The 20,577-nt window shown below is 51.8% G+C and overlaps 5 protein-coding genes across 5 annotated transcripts; 2 read left to right on the top strand and 3 right to left on the bottom strand.

Annotated features, from left to right (window-relative positions):
* Window positions 1-5,103: 5,103 nt before the first annotated feature.
* LOC311153601 (histone H3.2) lies at window positions 5,104-5,514 on the top strand (the record flags this gene model as incomplete). The annotated part of the gene is made up of 1 exon (XM_084205549.1): window positions 5,104-5,514. The coding sequence occupies one exon, from the start codon at window positions 5,104-5,106 to the stop codon at window positions 5,512-5,514; it is 411 nt and encodes a 136-aa protein (XP_084061675.1).
* A 408-nt stretch (window positions 5,515-5,922) lies between these two features.
* On the bottom strand, window positions 5,923-6,333 carry LOC311153603 (histone H3.2; the record flags this gene model as incomplete). Its single annotated transcript, XM_084205551.1, has 1 exon — window positions 5,923-6,333. The coding sequence occupies one exon, from the start codon at window positions 6,331-6,333 to the stop codon at window positions 5,923-5,925; it is 411 nt and encodes a 136-aa protein (XP_084061677.1).
* Window positions 6,334-7,719: 1,386 nt separating this feature from the next.
* Window positions 7,720-8,142, bottom strand: LOC311153611 (histone H2B 5). Its single transcript, XM_084205559.1, has one exon. The coding sequence runs from the start codon at window positions 8,115-8,117 to the stop codon at window positions 7,737-7,739; it is 381 nt and encodes a 126-aa protein (XP_084061685.1). The 5' UTR covers window positions 8,118-8,142; the 3' UTR covers window positions 7,720-7,736.
* A 308-nt stretch (window positions 8,143-8,450) lies between these two features.
* Window positions 8,451-8,840, top strand: LOC311153608 (histone H2A-IV; the record flags this gene model as incomplete). The annotated part of the gene is made up of 1 exon (XM_084205556.1): window positions 8,451-8,840. The coding sequence occupies one exon, from the start codon at window positions 8,451-8,453 to the stop codon at window positions 8,838-8,840; it is 390 nt and encodes a 129-aa protein (XP_084061682.1).
* Window positions 8,841-8,871: 31 nt separating this feature from the next.
* LOC311153517 (uncharacterized protein) lies at window positions 8,872-15,134 on the bottom strand (the record flags this gene model as incomplete). Its single annotated transcript, XM_084205448.1, is given in 7 exon segments — window positions 8,872-8,904; window positions 9,354-9,611; window positions 9,614-10,105; window positions 10,223-10,326; window positions 12,473-12,521; window positions 14,518-14,580; window positions 15,099-15,134. Coding segments are annotated over 7 exon segments (1,035 nt in total).
* Window positions 15,135-20,577: the final 5,443 nt, after the last annotated feature.

Below are 20,577 nucleotides of genomic sequence, written 5' to 3' on the forward strand. Positions count from 1 at the left end.
AGGGAGAAAGAAGGTCCAACCAAAAAGAAGTATGTTTTCCTTATGGGAACAGAGTCCTCTTGGATGCAGAAGTGCAAGCAGAACTGCAATGGAATCTGCCTGTACACTGTTACTGTCATGAATAAAGCACTTTTGCTCTGCACTTCTGGCCCAGGGTCAGATTTTCCATCATGTGGAACTGAAATGGGGACCAACTTCCCTTCCAAATGTCATTCTGTGTTCAGGGAATCAGTAGTTCCATAAATCTGAAAGCACAGAAAAAGTTAGGAGAGGAACAGACTGGTCAAAAATTTCTGTGGGCTGTTTCTGCGGGAAAGAAAGCATTTTACAAGAAAAAAAAAGGGTGTTAAAATCCCTGTCTGAAATGTGCAAATGTTTCACTTTGTCTTTGCCTTCCCGGTTCCTTGATATCATGTGGATACATCCACCCTGAGCAATGAGTTCAGCTTACTCATCCACAGCTCTTCATGGACATTTTTCTAGAAAAACATCAGACTAACTGTGGGGGCTCTTATGGTTTTGTTCCTTACAGATGCAGTTTGATAAGCAACTCCCAAAGAAAAACTGATTTGTACTGCTTGGGTCAATTCTGAATTGTTTTTTTAGGGTGTGGTTTTTTATTGTTGTGGTGGTGAGGCTTTGTTTGTTTCTGGGTTGGTTTTTTTTTGGGGGGGGGAAAAGTTGCTTGTTTGTTGGGGTTTTTTTGGTGGGGGGGTTGTTTGTTTGTAGTTTTTTTTTGTTGTTTGTGGGTATTTGTGTGTTGAGGGGTTTTTTGTTAGTGGTGGCTTTTGGATTTTTGCTTTTGTTTTTAACCACGCTTTCTGGTGGTGATCCCAGCTGTTACTCACTATCTTTTTCGATGGTACCTAGCATTTTTCCCCATGCAAAATATCATATCTATCAGTACCTAATAGGGAGAAGACTGTAAGAGGCAATCAGTGGCAGAGACATGACCCTTCTGCAAAAATCCATCAAGGGTTTAGATTCTCTTCATCTCATAAAAACAACAACAAAAACAAAAACCAACCAAAAACCCTGGGACCGTGAGACTTTTTGAGTGTTAAGCTGTTTGGTAAAATATTTGTTTATGTCAGTGATGGTTGCCATAGTTTTGAGAAGAGAAAGCACTTTGTACCATCACTGAGAAGAGGAATTTTCCCCCATCCCTTGCCAAGATATTTTCACCTTAAGAAACTGTATGAAGCCGTTCCTGGAAAGCTACGGGATAACACAGAAGATCAAATAGTGATAGCTGATGTGTCGATTAGGCGAAGTGTGGCTTCACGGCCAAATCTGTGAGCAGGTGCGGCACTGGCAGAAGGGGATGGGATGGAGCGTGATCCTAGGCGACAGTCTGCCCCTTGTGAGGGCTGGGAGGAGGCTTTGGAATGCTGAAAGAACAGTGCCTGGATGCCGCGGCGCTGCCTGCGCAGACTCCTCCGTGCCTCAGGGAGGGAGGACACGAAGGACTCCGCGCCGTCCCTTCCCTCCGGGCTGTGCCGGAGGTTCCCTCCCTCCCTCCCTCCTTCCCACGGCCGTGTGGGTGCACGGGACCCGGAGCTGCGGCTACAGCCGCCGCGGAGAGGAGACGGAGTGTGCCGGACCAGCATGGAGAAATGTAGATGGTGAAGGCAGGTGATAAGCAAGCAGATTGACAGTCAGGGTCCTGCTGCGATTCGGCCCTGAGCCTGACCATCACAGGTTCCCCTAAACGTATTCCCCTTCTGTATTTGTCGCTATTTCCCGTATCTATTGTATGCCACAGATTTCGGCAGCGACAAATGGAGAGGCGGGCAGGATCTGAGGAGGAGTCCAATACTTCCACGCAAGACAGGACACGACATTTATTTCAGCAGTTCTCACACTCAGAAAAGTTCCACGTACAATCACTTTTCACTCAACATCCAGATAGAGTTAGTACCAAGAAGAAAAGCAAGGTCAGGTTTGCTGTCAGCCCCGCGGCGGTCCCACCCGGACAGGACGGGCTAACCAGGGTGCAGCGGCTGGGGAAAGGAGCTGCTCCGGAACACGAGCACAGCTGTGGGACTGTACAACTCCCCTGTTTCCGCACAGACCTCGGAAGCCCATTAAGTGCTAATTTTGGGTCAATAAGTATGACAATTCAAGGGTTGCCTGCAGAGATTCAAGAAACAGAAAATAATTAGCCGCCTTAAAACCAATGCTTCTAAAAAGCAATAGGCACATGAGGCACATACAAATTCGCCAAGGGAACGTGTGTGTAATTGACAAGTCAGTGGCAAAGCCGGGCGCGGAGAGAAGCCGGGAGCGGGGGCAGAGCAGGGCGGGACGCGGCGCCGCGGCCGAGCGGAGCGAGTGGCGGCTTTCGGCAGAGCGCTGCCAAAGAGCTCCTGATCGCGGTGGGCACCTCCGTGACCAGCTCCTCTTCCCCTGGCTGAGCGGGGCTGGGTCCCACCGCCGAGTGAGCTTCGGGCAAGGAGGGCAGCGCCGTGCTCGGCAAACGGGAACAAGGGAAAGCGGAAGGTTTTCAACTCTCGCTGCGCTGTCGCAGCTTGTGCAAGTTCGACCGAAGAAACACGGAATTAAACTGGTAAATTATGACCTCTTCTCTCCTGAGCCCATTGCTGTGCTTCAGTATTCTGCTTTGTTCAGCTTATACATCCCTCACTTTCTAAACGTTCCATAATATGTTTGCCATCAAACGATGTGCAAACATACACACAGGGTGTGTCTAACATACACCTAGCTCTATGATCCCGAAAAAGACAGCGCACCCCGAAAAACAAATTAGATTGACGTTCCCCAGCGCAGCATCGCCGTGCACCCCGGACACACAGGTCGCTTCCCGCCGCCGGTGCACACATTGCCCAGCGTACGGTAGGTCGCTCTGCGCCTCCCGAAACACGCACCGCTCTCCTCCCTAAGTATGACACGGGCATCGTCCCGCTCCTCCCGCACACACACATCGCTGCCCGCCGATTTACACACATATCGCCTCGTTCCCGGAGGAAAGCCCGTCGCTCTGCACTGTTTTACAAACAAATCTCTGCGCCCGACGATGCACGCAGGGCACGACAGTCCTGTATCTCTGAGTCGCCCTGCGCCGCACACTCCTCACCCGCTGCCAAAACCACATCGCTCAGCGCCCTCAATCCACGTTAGCCTTACGTCCCGACACTCAAAGCCCTCCGCATCCCCGACACATACATCGCCCTGCTCCCTACGACCTACGGCACCTCCTGAGCCCAGCAAACACACAGATACTTCTGCACCAGCTGTCAAATATTGTTCAGAGCTGCTAGCGCATCGTTTCGGTCCTCCCCGACGGAGGGCTCATTCTGATCCCCGACGAGCGGACTCGGCACTCTGCTGCTTCCCTATGAGCCCATTGCTCCGCGCCAGCCGACACACGCATCACTCTGCAGCGGCTGACACACACCTCAGTCAGCGCCCGGCGGGGCGCGGATGTCTCCTCTCCCGGTGACACACGCGTAGCTCTGCGCTCCAAACAGCAAACACTCCGCTTTGCTCTTCCCCGACACACACGCGTTCCTCGGCGCCCGCAGTGTCCCCGCGAATAACGCTGCATTTTGATAGCCAGGAAACAGGAATATCCCTGGACATGGATCTGGGGCGGCCGCATCTCTCTGCAGCCCACGAGAAGTCACAGTGCTCGGCAACCCCGTCTCATAAACCGCCCCGCACCCGAACGGAGCATGCAGCTGGCAGGGGAAAACAGCAGCCGCCTCCGAGGACACCCAGGCTCTTGCCAAATACACCAGATCCAAGTAAGCTGCCTCTGTACCAGACCTCCTGGACCATCATTTCAATAAAAGAGCTGATGCTATCTGTACTTTCCTGTCCCGTTTGGGTTTTTTTCGGGAAAACGGAGATGACGGTGTGAAAGCATTGTAAATTGTAAATTGTAAGGAAAGTGCATTGTTTGAGGTAAAAGGATGTGCTTTACATCTGCTTCAACAGAGAAGGGAACGTTCATAATTCCCTGTGAGCCTGCTTTAGGTACATGCACAGTTTGGGGGTGGCGGGTTAGACAAACGAGTGCAGTCGGTGGTCCCAAAACTGCCGAAACAAATCTATTCCTGACTGCTAGTCCGAGGTGCTTCTCTCTTGAGCTACGCGAATAGATGACAGTGCGAATAGGGAGCGTTTAAAGCACAGGCTGTTGCAGACGACCCTCTGCCCTTGTTTTTCAGCTAGTTCGGTTTTGAGCAAAAGGCTCCGAGGTGAATGCCCTCCCTCCTTCCCTCCCATCAGTAAGGGTTTTCGTACCCAAAGTGCACTACCCCAAAGTCCTGCACAGGCACTACCACCTAGCAGAGGCTCCCCAGTGTGGCTTTTTCCCGGCTTTCGGGCGCCCCTCTCTCTCCCCGCCGTTTCCCCGTGCCCCATACACTCCGCTGCCGAGCGCGGACGGGGCTGCGGGCGGCCGGGCAGAGCCGGGGCCGCGCCGCTGCCGCGCTCGGTCCGACCTGAGTGAGGACTGCGCGGAGCCTCCCCGCGGGCGGGCCCGGCCGCCTCCCGCCCCTCCCGCCCCGGCGCTGATTGGTGCCGCTCGCGGCTGGCGGCCCGAGCGCGCGCTGCCCCGGGGCGCGCTCCCCGCACGGGACGCGGCGCTTCCAGCGGGCCGGGCCAGCGGCCGGGAGAGCTCGGCGGGGCCAGGCGAGGCGGCTGCCGCCTGAGCCTTTGTGCCGCGGCCCTGAACCGAAGGCGGCTGCTGAGCGGGAAGGAACCGCGAGCCTTCGGGGAAGGAGGCGGGCGCCGGCGGCAGCTTTAGCCAGGGGTCCCGAGGCCGGGAACGGAGCGGCTTTGGTAAAATCAGAGCGAGTCCGCACTGCCCCGCTCTCGGGCGCTGCCGCCGCCCCCGCTGTGCCCCGCGAGCCCCCACTGGAAGGGGGCGGAGGCGGGGCGGGGGCGGGGCCCGGGCGCGTATCCCGCCCCGGAGGCGGGGCTTTTCCCGGGCTCGCGACAAGCGCCCAATGGCAGCCGGCCGCTGTCGCGCGGGCCGCCAATGGGAGCGGCCAGCGCTGTATAAATAGCGGCGGCGCGGAGCCGAGGGCGCTGTGCAGAGCTTGAGTGCGGAGCGGTGTGAGTGGGTGTTGGGCCATGGCGCGCACGAAGCAGACGGCGCGGAAATCGACGGGCGGCAAGGCGCCCCGCAAGCAGCTGGCCACCAAGGCTGCCCGCAAGAGCGCGCCGGCCACGGGCGGCGTCAAGAAGCCGCACCGCTACCGGCCCGGCACGGTGGCGCTGCGCGAGATCCGGCGCTACCAGAAGTCCACGGAGCTGCTGATCCGCAAGCTGCCCTTCCAGCGCCTGGTGCGCGAGATCGCGCAGGATTTCAAGACCGACCTGCGCTTCCAGAGCTCGGCCGTCATGGCGCTGCAGGAGGCCAGCGAGGCCTACCTGGTGGGGCTCTTCGAGGACACCAACCTGTGCGCCATCCACGCCAAGCGCGTCACCATCATGCCCAAGGACATCCAGCTGGCCCGCCGCATCCGCGGCGAGCGCGCCTGAGCTCCCTGCCGCAGCCCTTGCCGGCCGGGCAGTGAGGCAACCCACGCAGACCCAAAGGCTCTTTTAAGAGCCACTACATGCGCAATTAAAAGAGCTGTGGCGCTGTTGCGAAACACGTACGGTTTGCTGAGTTGGGGGGAGAAAATGCTGCAGCTGGTAAAATAAACACGTACGGTTTACTGAGTTGGGGGGAGAAAATGCTGCAGCTGGTAAAATAGAGTAATGGCGGAAGTGAACTATTTTACCCACCATTTAACGTAGTTTTTTTCCCCGTGCCCCACGCCCAATGAAACGGGTGATAACCAGCATTACAGCTCTTTTAATTGCGCATGTGGCGGCTCTTAAAAGAGCCTTTGGGTCTGCGTGGGTTGCCTCACTGCGCGGCCGGCAAGGGCTGCGGCAGGGAGCTCAGGCGCGCTCGCCGCGGATGCGGCGGGCCAGCTGGATGTCCTTGGGCATGATGGTGACGCGCTTGGCGTGGATGGCGCACAGGTTGGTGTCCTCGAAGAGCCCCACCAGGTAGGCCTCGCTGGCCTCCTGCAGCGCCATGACGGCCGAGCTCTGGAAGCGCAGGTCGGTCTTGAAATCCTGCGCGATCTCGCGCACCAGGCGCTGGAAGGGCAGCTTGCGGATCAGCAGCTCCGTGGACTTCTGGTAGCGCCGGATCTCGCGCAGCGCCACCGTGCCGGGCCGGTAGCGGTGCGGCTTCTTGACGCCGCCCGTGGCCGGCGCGCTCTTGCGGGCAGCCTTGGTGGCCAGCTGCTTGCGGGGCGCCTTGCCGCCCGTCGATTTCCGCGCCGTCTGCTTCGTGCGCGCCATGGCCCAACACCCACTCACACCGCTCCGCACTCAAGCTCTGCACAGCGCCCTCGGCTCCGCGCCGCCGCTATTTATACAGCGCTGGCCGCTCCCATTGGCGGCCCGCGCGACAGCGGCCGGCTGCCATTGGGCGCTTGTCGCGAGCCCGGGAAAAGCCCCGCCTCCGGGGCGGGATACGCGCCCGGGCCCCGCCCCCGCCCCGCCTCCGCCCCCTTCCAGTGGGGGCTCGCGGGGCACAGCGGGGGCGGCGGCAGCGCCCGAGAGCGGGGCAGTGCGGACTCGCTCTGATTTTACCAAAGCCGCTCCGTTCCCGGCCTCGGGACCCCTGGCTAAAGCTGCCGCCGGCGCCCGCCTCCTTCCCCGAAGGCTCGCGGTTCCTTCCCGCTCAGCAGCCGCCTTCGGTTCAGGGCCGCGGCACAAAGGCTCAGGCGGCAGCCGCCTCGCCTGGCCCCGCCGAGCTCTCCCGGCCGCTGGCCCGGCCCGCTGGAAGCGCCGCGTCCCGTGCGGGGAGCGCGCCCCGGGGCAGCGCGCGCTCGGGCCGCCAGCCGCGAGCGGCACCAATCAGCGCCGGGGCGGGAGGGGCGGGAGGCGGCCGGGCCCGCCCGCGGGGAGGCTCCGCGCAGTCCTCACTCAGGTCGGACCGAGCGCGGCAGCGGCGCGGCCCCGGCTCTGCCCGGCCGCCCGCAGCCCCGTCCGCGCTCGGCGGCGGAGTGTATGGGGCACGGGGAAACGGCGGGGAGAGAGAGGGGCGCCCGAAAGCCGGGAAAAAGCTACTCCGAGGAGCCTGTGCTCGGGTCTACCTGCGCGGGGACCAGCCTGTGCTGGTCGGGGCGAGAACACGTTCTGCTTTCCTTCCCCTGGTCACCCGCGACAATGCACAATGTGGGGCGGGGGAGTGGGTATCCACCTCGGTGTCTGTTTTCTAAATCAAAAGAACAAGGCGCAAGAGCACCGGGTGGTCTGTAAGCACGTCTGCTGTCAATGCTCCCGATTCAGTGTTTCGTTAATGTACGTCAGCCATTACCATGCGCCAGCCGTCAGGTACGTGCTTCTGCTGTTTTGAGAGACCACCGCATTTTTCTAATCCGCCTCCCCTACCTCGTACATAAACCAAAACGGGCTGAGTGAGCTTGTAAAGGGAATTATGAACGTCCTTGGGCTCGTTGAATTTAGATGCAGAACGTTGTTTAAGTTTACAGCAAACGCTGTAAATTCTGCCTTCCTTTTAAGATATTTTTTCACCGTAAATGCACATTTCCCCCACAGGCCGCCACCGCGAAAAAAACCAAAAAACCAAAACCAGATAGAAACTGGCAACAGGATCAGCTCTTTTACTGAGAAGGTGGGTGGCTCTTAAAAGAGCCTTTGGGTTTAAATTATCGAACAAAGAACGCAGAAACCGTCTACTTGGAGCTGGTGTACTTGGTGACAGCCTTGGTGCCCTCGGACACGGCGTGCTTGGCCAGCTCGCCGGGCAGCAGCAGGCGCACGGCCGTCTGGATCTCCCGCGACGTGATGGTGGAGCGCTTGTTGTAGTGCGCCAGGCGCGACGCCTCGCCCGCGATGCGCTCGAAGATGTCGTTGACGAAGGAGTTCATGATGCCCATGGCCTTGGACGAGATGCCCGTGTCGGGGTGTACCTGCTTCAGCACCTTGTACACGTAGATGGAGTAGCTCTCCTTGCGACTCTTGCGCCGTTTTTTGTCACCCTTTTTCTGCGTCTTGGTGACAGCTTTCTTAGAGCCCTTCTTGGGCGCAGGGGCGGACTTGGCCGGCTCTGGCATGGCAGCGAATCCTCTCAGCACAGCCGCACCAACAAACGGTCGAGCAGAGAACAGAGTGCGCAGCTGAGCGCCCAGTTTTATAGAGCGGTTATGCAAATTAGGGATTCCCGTAGGCGAAGCTGTTATTGGCTGGGGCAAGCTTTTGCAGCGATAGCGCTCCGCCCTTCATCGCCATTGGTCAAATCTGGATCCGCGTTCCTATTGGCTGTTTTAGGCACAACCCTGACTTAGCCAATCGGAAGTCGAGCCTTCCGCTGAAGAGGTATATAAGGCCGAGCTCGACCGTTGGAATAATTGCATTCGGTGTTTGACTTCGGCTGTTTAGCTGTAACCATGTCCGGGCGCGGGAAGCAGGGCGGCAAGGCGCGCGCCAAGGCCAAGTCGCGCTCGTCGCGGGCCGGGCTGCAGTTCCCCGTGGGCCGCGTGCACCGGCTGCTGCGCAAGGGCAACTACGCGGAGCGCGTGGGCGCCGGCGCGCCGGTGTACCTGGCGGCCGTGCTGGAGTACCTGACGGCCGAGATCCTGGAGCTGGCGGGCAACGCGGCCCGCGACAACAAGAAGACGCGCATCATCCCCCGCCACCTGCAGCTCGCCATCCGCAACGACGAGGAGCTCAACAAGCTGCTGGGCAAGGTGACGATCGCGCAGGGCGGCGTGCTGCCCAACATCCAGGCCGTGCTGCTGCCCAAGAAGACCGACAGCCACAAGGCTAAAGCCAAGTGAGCGCCGAAAACCACACGCTGCGAAATTCAACCTAGAGAAACCCAAAGGCTCTTTTAAGAGCCACCTACAAATTCAGAGAAAGAGCTTGAATGTCATTACGGCGGTGAAAGCCCGCGGAAGGTTTTGAAATGCTTTTCTCAGACGTTGTAACTGTCAGTGCCGGACGCTGTTCCGTGCACACAGCACTAGCCCCGCTCTGAGGCGGGGCTGCCACCAGTCCCAGGAAGCAGCTCAGCCCTTCCGCAACCAATCCCTGCGCTTTATGGGTATTTTAAAAGCTACCAAGGCGCTACTACCCTCCCCCTACCAATTCAAGTCCCCCTCGAGCTGTTCCGGAGTAAACATCGCATTCACTCGCAGACTGCTGTTTCCCCACACTCCTCCCCAAAAACGGCGGCAGCCACAGCATTTCAGCCCGAATGTTCGTGGCTCTGAAAAGAGGCTTTGGGTTTAAATGCAAAGCAAGACTATTTCCTTGTGGGGCTTGCTTCTTCTTGTGTGCTGCCTTTTTGCCTTCGTCGCTTCCGGCTCGGCTGCTTTGGGCTTCACCGCCTTCGCCTTAGCCGGGCTCTTCCCTGCTGCCACCGCTTTCTTAGGCCTAACAGCCTCCGTCACCTTGGGACTCTTGGCTGCCTTCTTGGCTGCAGGCTTATCTTTCTTGGGGCTGTTCTTTGCTGTCACTGCCTTCTCGGCGGCGCTGGCGGGCTTCTTGGCCGCCGGCTTCTTGGGCTTGATTACTGTAGTTTTTTTTCTCCTTAGGAGCCTTTTTTTTTTGCTTCTCCGGGCTTCTTGTTGAGGCGGAAGGAGCCGGAGGCGCCGGTGCCCTTGGTCTGCACCAGGGTGCCCTTGCTGACGAGGCTCTTGAGCCCCAGCTTGATGCGGCTGTTGTTCTTCTCCACATCGTAGCCGCCGGCGGCCAGCGCCTTCTTGAGCGCGGCGAGTGAGAGCCCCTTGCGCTCCTTGGAGGCGGACACGGCCTTGGTGATCAGCTCGGTGACGCTGGGCCCCGCGGGCTTGCGGGCTTTGGAGCCGCTCGCCGCCTTCTTCGGCTTCTTGGCGGCGGGGCCGGGGCGGTCCCGGCCGTTGCGGTAACCGCGAGCACCGGGCAGGGGCGGCCCCGGGCGCCCTCCGGTTATCGCGGCGCGGCGGGCGCGGTTGGGCCCCCGCACCGCCGCCACCCGGTGCCCCGCCCTCCGTCTAGTGCTTCCTCCGGTGAAATAGAATGGGTTTTTTTCTGTTTTATCTGTCACGAAATCGTCCTTTTTCTACATCTGTGAGGCCGTGGGAGCGGCTGTTTTTCGCCTCTTGATGCCTTGTCGCGAAAAGAGTTGGATTTGAGTAGCGAGGGGATAAGGAACCCCGAGTCCGGCTAGCAAATGGACCTCGAGATCGCGAAAGTTTTGTTTTTCTTCGTAAATTAGAACTTCTTCCTTAAAGTTAACGTGAGTGAGAAACTCAGTATTAATCTTCTGAGGGTCCTTTTCACCTTAGATAAGAAAGCACACAGTTAGAGTCTCACTCTTTAAAATAAAAGGTTTTCAAAGAGAGTGAGGTGGCACAAAGCTGTGCTGCTGCTTCTCCTAATGAGGTTTATACCTCTGGCTACTGTGAAACACTCAGGTATATTTTTTTTCTTTTACTTCCAAAGTTTCCAGACGTTTCACACTTCTTTCCATGAAGTATGAGACAGCATATACTTTATCCCCCTCTTTAAAACACTTTCCTATTGTTAAGGTAGCAAAAGGCTCTGCAATATCAGTGGAATAATTTGGGAGCTGAACACCAAAGATTAAAAACTTTGTGTTAGACCTCAGAGCTTCATGTAAGTCTCTGGTGCACAGAAACACATCACACTCTAAATGAAGCACACAGTGCTAAATCTGTAAAATTGGTTCATGTGATTCATTAACATGGAAAAAGAAATGGACAGATCTTGAGTCCACAAGAGATGTCAGAGCACCATTCTATTCATATTATGATCTGAAGCTGGAAAGAAAAACCCCAATTTTTGTTCACTGCCCTTTTTCTGTGTTACAGATCATGTCACAGTAGTTTCTGTACAGAAAAGCTTTGGCTGCAGCACAAAGTGAGGCAAAGCTCTTTATGCACATTGTGGTGACTACCCCATTAGCATGTATACATTCTTACCAGCTACAGCTTTGGGTACAGTTTTGTGTCTCTGTCAGGAGTTCCTAATTCATTTACCTTGAAATTTAATGGCCACTGATAGTTTAGCAGGGTCAGATTGCTGCATTTATTTATACCTCACGTAAACAAAATGCACTTGAATAGTTTAGGTATGATGCTGACCAGTTATTGTCGACGTCCCTTTTTCTTTTTCAACAAGATGAAAAATCTGTGAGTGGAAAAATACCACCCCACTTCTCTATTTAATTCCACCAAAGAACAGTAAAATGAACCTGTTCAAGATTTTGGAAGGCTCTTCATCTTCAGTTAATTCACAAAGTCTGATTCAAAAAAACCATCATATTGGCACTTTGATGTTTTCTTGCATAATTATGGTAAAAAAGACTTTAGGAAAACAAACACATTTTTCTTGCATTTATGTTTTCTTTCTAACTTCTCCTTGCCATCGAGGTCCCCTAGCTGAGGAATTATGATGTTATGATCAGGCAGAGAGTGCCAATAAGACAGAAAATTCAGCAAATCTGGATGTGGGCTTTCAAACCATGTTGGAAGTGGGATGGCTTATAGAGTAAGGTTCACTGGAAATTTTACAAAGCCAAGAGAACTTGACTGTATTTACTCCACGTAGTAGTAGGGGAGCATAAAGAATTGAACAGTGAAATTGTTGATGTCCCCTAAAGTTTCCTGCAATCAGGTAGGTGGATGACTATGTGTGTCTGTTCTGTCCCATCTAGGTCTGGCAGAATCCTGGATGTCCTTTAAAAACTAAATGTGTCACAGGGTCTAAGCAGGTTTTTGTGCTCACCAACTCTGCAATCACCAATGCCAATACTTGTGTTGGGACAGAAGCCTTTCAACCTCCCCCATTGTCCGCAAATCTTATTTTATAAGAGTAATAATGCATCACAATAGCACACTTCCCTCCAGCCTGTAATGTAATATTCCCAAGACTGTTTTCCTTGACATGCACAGCTGGCACACAGCTGTATGCCTAAATCCTGTATGGTGGTGCCAAGGACAACACCAACCATCTCCAGAGGAAAAGCTTCTCAGTGTGTGCCACTGCAACACTGCCACGCATTGTGATAATCCTCATCTCACTCCACTTTTTTCTTCACCATTCTCTATCAAACGTTAACTTGAGCAACTTGAGACTAAATTTTGTAATTGTTTTAGGGGCTCCTACTTATTTGATTTTCCTCTTCTGTTTTTATTCCAATGTTCCCATTCCTTATTTGTACAAAGATTATATAATCTCGTGGCCATTTTATATAGAAGCAGGCAAGTCATTTTTGCTAGGGGAAGGATGCAGAAGTATAAGAGAATAATCAAGCCCTACAAGGAGATAGGAATACAGCATCACCTCATAGAGTAGAAAATACACAAAGACTGTGGTTCATGGCTCACCCTCCTCCCCCAAAAACTGCTGTTTCTTGTGTGATTAGCATGACAAAAACCTGAAGTTGTGCACCAGAGATCATTACTCCAGTCATGGTCGAACTTAATTAAGATACAGTAGCAGTACATATTGCCCTGCAATGCAGACATGAAAAACAGCAGCTAGGAAGGATCCTTGCTGTGAGAGATTGTCCCTCCCTCTTGTGCATTTACCATCACAGTTACAGCCAGCCTTGCTACCTCACCCTAGAAGAGGTGAAATCAAGAACAGAAGGATCTCAGTGGCATTCCAGGCTGTTGGTGTCTGCATGCACTGTCAGGATGGACAGAGATCTCTGCTAGAGCAGCAAGAACCTGCCAGCAAATCCTACAGAACTATTTTTTTTTGCAGGTGCTACCACTGTGAGCCAGCTTGCACTGCATGAGATCAGATCTGAAAGCCCCTTAGACCCCTTCACAGACAGCATGGAAGGTATAGATTATTGTAACCAGTAACAAATGCCTATAAACTTGCAAAAATATGTAGTAATCCAAACCACAGTGCCTGCTAGCCAAGTAAAAGAATTGCAAAATCAGGGTAGCTTTCCAATGATTGCATGTTCTTTTCAATCATTGCATGTCCCTTTTGTGATATTTGGCTCGAGGGTACAAAGCCAAGCGGCCACCATAGATGACACTAAGAGTCTTAGGAAAAGGACCTTACAAAGGCCCAGGGTGCAGCTGTTTGTACTCATACTGGGGATAATTCTCCTCCAACTCCTTCTCCTATTCCTCCCCTCCCTTATGACTTTTCCATATGAACAACTACCTGCACTGCATTCCCAATCATGTAAAGCCCACCTCTGTTTTGGAGACAGGAGAACTGAGCATCATTCACAATTCTCAAAACTACGGTTGCTCAGATCCTCCCATTTTAGTTTGATTCACATTTTCTAATCTTCTCCTACTGAGGCCTGGCTGTAGGTGTTAATCCTCAACATTTACTGTCAGCAGAAAAAAGGTTCAGAGATGATAAATCTAATTTCATAAAGAAAAAAACAAAACAAACAAAAAAAAACCACACCAAAAAAAACCCCAAAACAAACAAAACCAACAAAACCTGTTCAAAATGTAATGAATTTGTCTGCTTATTTTAACTTTTAATTTGCCACAAACCTCAGCTCCCTGCCATACACACACAGAAGCAAGGCCAAGAAGTCAGCTGCAGGTGGGATCAGGATCAAGCCTGGAGAGGGGCTCTGGGCTCAGCCCCAGCTCCAGGCATTGGATGCTCCCTGGGACAGTGGGACCATGGCCAGGCAGGGCTGTGGGGAACTTGAGAGTGGCCCTGTTTCTGTGTTGCTGGAATAGGGGCTGATGGCTCCAGGGGGGCTGGAATGGCCCCCTGGGACCAGAACAGGGTTGGGGGAGCCCCAGGAAATGCTGGGCAGGGATGGCAGGGCTGGTGGTGCCTGACAGTCCCCTCCTTGGTGAAGCAGGGACTGTGAAAGGCTCTCAAAGCTGCTCTAGATCCAGACAACAGGGAGCACTTTTGGCCAAGTTGCATGCAGATGTTTGATTTCAGTCCTAGTGGAGACAGAAGCAGATTTCAGTTATAACAAAACCCTACTGCCACTTGCACTTATCATTGACACTGGAAGTACTCACCAGGTTTGGGTTCAGGACGGCCAGGAACAACAGTTCCTGCACCTCAGTTTGGTAATTCCCAACTCTTTTGCCATCAAACACATAAAAATGTGGGAATGGCTTAGCTCACCTTTTGTAGGGCCCAGAGCAGTCAGTTGCATCTGAAACAACCTCGCAAGGAAACATCTCAAGAGCAGCCAGCTTCAGTGTCCAAAACGTCCTTCTAAAATAATAGCATTTCCATCCCATGCAGCAGTCACAAAACCCAAAAGGGACAGCAGGAAGAGCAGTTTGTTCCACCTTTCAGCTGCTGTCTGGAGAAAATCCTGACCCACAGTTTTGGTTTGGGTGGCCATGTGCACGTCTCCCTGCCAGCTCCTGGTGGGGACTCACATCTTTTCCCACCCTGCTCTGAACCACGACCTTCACATCACTTGGGCACTTTTTGTTTCTTCTGAGGCAACTGGTCTTAAACTTCTGGCTGACTGCAGCTCTTGTGGTTCACTGGCTCCCCTTTGGTGCCCACCCTGGTCAGGCAGAGAGCGACCACCTGCAACTCCTCCACTTCCTGCAGAGAAGCCAGGAAGATGAGCTACCACCTCATAAAAACAAGCTCATAATGGCTCAGAAGAGGTGGACAAGTACCCTAGAGGGAGAAGAGGTTGCCCCCTCTCCCATCCCTGTGTTGCTGGAGGTCAGGGATCGAAGATGATGTTCCCAGCACTTTTCTAGAGGACCCTGGGATGCAGAGCTGGCAAAGGAAAGGAGCAATTTGGCAGAGATGTCCAGCAGCTGAAATGCTACCCTAAGCTAAGAGCAAAAATAGCTGCTGGTATCACTGCACCTGTGAAGAGAGGAGAAATGCATGAATTTGGGCAAGCAGGCAAATTCAGAGAGGAGCTAGAGGAGGAGGAATGCTTCTGGTGGGCTGATCCGCCACCTTATTTTTCAGCATATGTAAGGTCTGTTATGTAAAGTGCTTAGTTGTGGGATCCTGAATACATCCATGTCTCTTGTTCCTTTTCCACTAACTCTTCTGGCAGTTTTGAACTGATGAACAGATTCTGAGGTTTTTTTTAAAACTACCTTCATGAAGCAATATTCTTTCCTTATTGCTGACATCTACTCAAATGAGGATTGCTATGACAGCTGTCCAATCACTTCCATATTAATAATCTAGAAAAAAAAGACATTTTGTTCCAGAAGCCTTACAAGGGAAATATTCTTGTTGGCTTACAGAAACCTTTTCTTTTCCAAGAAATATAAAGAGAAGAATGCAATATGATATATCTTAAACATGGGAAAGTCTCAACCATCAAAGGCCCAGAACAAGGGAATTTAAAATCATGACCTGATCAGTATTATAAAGGCTGTGCCAGGTCAGAGGGTAAGGAGCAAACATTCATCTAAGGGCACCTCCATTCACCGTTTGTTCTGCCCAGGAGGCAATGAGCAAACCATTGGCTTCATCCCTGCCTCTGTTTCCCTGCATATCAGGTGAGAACAGGAACCACCAGAATTCATTGAAAATGCTGCAGAACAGCAAGGAAATGAATTGTCTGTAGCTCCATGTAGATAATCAGAGCTCCTGGATCCAGACTGATGTGATTTTTGAGTTTACATCGGGAAATGCGTCAGCCACCATATGTTTCCTGAAATATAAAAAGTGGTGAGAAGTAGGCAGCCTGATTATCAATGCCTACTTGCAATCCACCATGCTATGGAGGAGAAGATTCCTACTGAGGAGCAGATTTTAGGGAAAGAGGCTGCTGTCCTCTAGGCTCCCTCATGACCACTGGCTGTGGGAAGACCTGCCTGCAGAATGGCTGAAGAAAGAAGAGTTCCAGGTGCAATGATTGCTGTGTGCTGAAGCTAAAGGGAGAAGGATGCTCATCTTCAGACATCACTGTAAAGAGGCACAAAGTACAGCAACATTTTTGCTTTCTGAGATCCAATACAGCTCCCTGACTGCACCAGGTTCAAGGAAGGGCTGACAGGAAGAGAAGATATTCACTCTTTCTGCCCAGTTCCAGTTCTCCAAGTCTGCAGAGCTGCTTCAAGTGTGAAAACATTTTTTTCTAGAGCTATACCAGCTCACTACAAAGTGTTGTCATCTGATCTGAACAATCACTAGATGTCTGATGTGCTGCAAATATAAAGTTATACCCAGCCTAGAGGGGAGCCCTAGGATACTACAAGAGATATAAGTCAAAATCTGATTTTGGTATCAAGAATGGAATTTGTCCTTAAAGGCAGAGTCCACAAACACTTTTCAAAGCAGGTTTGTCAGATACAGAGATTTGGTTCATGATGGACATAAAGGCCATCCCAACAGCCATATATCTCCTGCTGAATACTGAGTTAAGTTTGGATGCAAGCAATGGTACCTGCATGACAAATATTTGGGAGGTACAGAAGGCCACACTGCATGCTCATAGCCAGATGCCCATTTCTCTTTGGATCTAGAGGAGATCCATCCCTCTCATGCAAGTGTTCTGTCATTCAGAAGTGTCCCCAAGTCTTGCTGGTGTCAGCAGGGTCAAAAGGTACCTGAAAAACCCATGAGGGGGACAGGCAGAGATGCACCACTGCCACACGCAGTTTTCCACAACAGCATCTCCTGCTCACTGCAGGACAGCAAGGGCTGGTTTAAGGGACCCTCTCTGGCCCAGAGCCGTGTCTGAAATTGGAACATAAACCTAGCAAACCTGTGGGACATCGAATGAGGCAGGAGGGGGATAAAGAATTACTGTCTGTAATTTGTCACATATTATAGAGCAGGTGCTTGGAAGAGATGGACTGAAGGAGCTTTTGGGGATGACTTTTCTTCTCCTGGCTCTAGAGGGAGCTTCAGAGTGTGAATAAACTGACTGCGTGAGAACCTCTAAAGAGGGCTGAAATGAGGCGACCTGCATCTCTAGCTGAAGTTCAAGGTAACAGTTTTTAACTTTTCCTGGACTTCTTTAGGGCTCTGTGTCTCCGTCAGGTTTCTGTTGTGCCAGATGGGGGGGTTAGTCAATGTAACACAGTAGCTTTTGAGGCTCCTAGGCAATCTCAACCAGAATTTGACAAAGCAGTCGAGATTTCAAAGACACTGACTTCTTGCAAGTTTCACAAAAATAAGTAGATTTTGTAGGTGAGAAGAATCCAGACTCCCTTCTTTCAAGAGAAATGTTGCCTTGTGAACTCAGCCATCAAGAAGTCCATTGGAAAAGAGACACGAGAAACCAGGTTACCTAATTTCTACCTGTTACCAGCATAAAAGGTTTCTTTGCAGCTCTGGAAATACATCAACAATTCTCTATTTTCTGTAGTCCTGCAGGGGATGGGCAGCCACACTTGCTGCGGTGTGGTGCTGCTGCTGCCCCTGCTAGGAGGGCGAGCAGAGGAGAGGCCCCAGCAGCGCCGGTGTCAGCAGAGCCCGCGGGCGGCTGCGCTGAACCCCGGTGTCAGCTGTGCCTCAGCGTGGGGAGCTGCTGCTCTGTGCACCAGAGCCTTGCACTGAACGTGGAACCAAAGCTGGCAAATGGCAGATGAGCTGCTCTCTCTAAATGCATTGCAGGAATTCATTCTCCACATCCAAATAAATGCTTGATCTCTGCCAGCGGTGCTAACGGTGTTTTGACGAGGTGGTTTAGGATGGTGTTTTTGTTACATGAATGCTTGCTCACAAAGCAGGCACAGTCAGTGTGCTTGGCTAATTTTCTGCTTAAATGGAACTAACATGGGGTGTTCTCATCCCACAGGCTTTCCTGTTTCCCCCACCCTGCTCTGCTCTTTGCAGCTTTCTTCAAACCCAGCTGAGGACCCACGTACACCAGTGACCAGAGCCAGAGCAGCCTGTCACATTCTGGAATGCTTTCAAAAAATTCATTTGGATCTGCTGGTAAGGTTACAAAAAGCTGACACAGCCCTTTTTTCCAGTTTGCTTTCTTTGTTTTAGTTTTGGTCTATTCTAGTTTCTGCTGATTCTGAATTAATATCTTGCTGTGAAAAGTTAAGATTTGCCTTTGATACAATTGAAAAAGAAAATAAAAGAAAAAAAGAGAGCTTTTAGCTCCAGGGTACAGTAGTTAAGGTTGAAAGTACCGAGCATGGCAGAAATCTGTTAGAAAGATGGCATATAAGTGTAAAGTTACTCAAATTTTCTCAGTTATTTGATCAAAATAATGTTAGTAAAGGAAGTGTTTATTTGAAACTCCAGCTTCAAATGTTACACATTTGCATTCAAATGTTACATCACAGTAGCGGCAAACAGCTTCAGACCAGACATTTCTGCCCTATATCCCGTCTGCTGGAGAGACCAGGAGCAAAAAGCCAGTCCTTTCTGCCAAAATCCCCTGAAAGGAAGAGAGCTGAGGCAATAAAACATCCTTCCTTCCCTTTTCTGGTCACCTGCTCCCACAGAGTGCCCTCAGGCATTTCAAGAGGATGCGGCCAGATGGGAAAGGGTGGAGCAGAGGCGCAGTTTTTGGCCAGGGTCATTGTGAAACACCTGCTGTGCCCCTTCCCCCATCAAGCCCAAGCACTTTGCAGGTCACCAGCAGAGAGGCAGCAGTGCTCAGCAGGCAGCGTGGTCAGGCCCCACCAGCTTGCAGAACCACCCAGAGAAGGTCTGACCTACTCCACACATCTGGAGATCCCTGAGAAGCCAAGATTCACTCCAAGCAGGTTCCTGGAACCTACCTAGTGACCCAGCAGTTGTACTTACATCTGGGCAAGTGCAGCAATGGCACTAGAAGCCTTTCAGTCCTTGGCAGGTGCTGAGAGAAGACACTTTTCTCCCAACCAGCTCTGATTCCCACCTGCTCACCTTTGCTGGAGGTGCTCTTTCTAATTACCAGTGGTAAAGACCAGCGGTCTCACCAGAGGGATGTTTGTGAGTGTCAGCAGGGACAGGAGCAGAGAGCAGAATGTTGTGGTAGGGCCACTTCCTAGGAAATAGTGCTTCTTTTTAAAACACACATCTCTTCTCTAAAATCACATTGACATCTGTAGCTCCTCGTGTGAAGTCCATCCTTTCTGGGTATGCACCTTATTATAGGGGTGGATTATGGGGAAACACTCTCTTTAAAGGGTGGAAGGGCCCAGGGATGATTCCTGTGAGAAACCATCCTCAGCCAAGACCAACATCAGACCTTGAGTGAAGTGCAGATCTTTCAGTGGGCATGAAAGTCCGTGAGTCTAATAGTGAGTCTGAATAGTCTAAGGAAAATGAGTTGTTTCTTCTGCACCCTCATCAGGTCCTTGCCCACAGACTGAGCATTGCAGGAATTTCTGACAATGTTTTGCAGCTGAGTATATTGAAAGAAGAGAACTGGGAAAGGAAGGAAAGCATCCAAAACTATGCTGTCATCCAGACCCTTTTTTTCCTTTTCTTTGTTATTTCACTTTTACCAAAACTCGCTGGCCTAACAAGGACATATCTGCAGGCGCAAATCCTAACACAGATGCAGTCACACGAAAAAAAAGTGCCCTAGTCTATTTGGGAATGTGAGAAAAGAACTCTCCATCAACTGCAAACCCTTGCCAAGGCAGATGGGCTCCAGTTCAAGCATACGTTTGCTAAAACAAAGGGAAGGGCTAAAGCACAGTTTCCTTCAGTGTCAAAGCTCACCTTCCTGTTAACATGCAGTATGTACAGATTGTAACAGACCAGAACTGCATATTCAGACATCTTTAAAATAGTGTTTTCTCTTTTCATGTCTGTGACAGGTTGAAATAACTCTTCCATGCTATTCATTATTTCATTCACGTTTCATCCCCTGTAGGTCCACCCCTGAAAAAACATTTGACATACTATTTTGCACCTATTTTAACATAATTGAAAACTAAGTTGCTGTTGAAATGAATAATCCTGGACTTCTCACTCCCTGCCTGCTGCTTCTCAGCCTCAGCCCTTTTTAAGGTCAGCTCCAGCAATCATGTGGCTACACATCCCACAAAATCAACAGGAAAGCCTCACCATGCAGTTACAGCTAGATAGCTTTCAGATTAGGTAGGTCAGGGGCAAAATCAGAGCTTCCCTGTCAACAAATAATCCTGAAGAGCAAGAATCCACCGAACAAGAAACTAGATGGCCCATCTTCGAGCACAGCTGCTCAAAAGAAGGGTCCCCAGGACCACAGGCCCCGTGTCAATAAAGACACACATCACTTTGGACTACCACTGAGTGCCATCAAAAAAGTTATTTTTCCTGACCCCATCAAAAGCATCTTTGACTAAAACTGGCCCTGGTTCAGCATGGAAGGCAGCATCAGGAGTGGCACTTAGGCTGTTCCTCCCCAACACCTTCATCACTTCTTCCCTCTGGCCACATCTGTCTGGCACAGCCGCCAGGTAACAGCAGGCAGGATCCCCCTGTTCTAGGGGATCCAAATGATCCTTTCTTTCTGATTACCAATTGCTGGACAGGCACTTCAGGAAAACAAGAGGGCTGTTTCTCAACCATTGTGGTGCCCATGGTTAAGAAACAGAGTAGAACCACAGGTAGAGCACTCCTTTTGCAGCATGTTTTTATGTACTGGGAAGGAGAAGGGATGGGAATTCAGAGCAGAGATCTTGC

Source organism: Fringilla coelebs (assembly GCF_963513975.1).
Source record: "Fringilla coelebs genome assembly, chromosome: 5".
Taxonomy (NCBI): domain Eukaryota; kingdom Metazoa; phylum Chordata; class Aves; order Passeriformes; family Fringillidae; genus Fringilla; species Fringilla coelebs.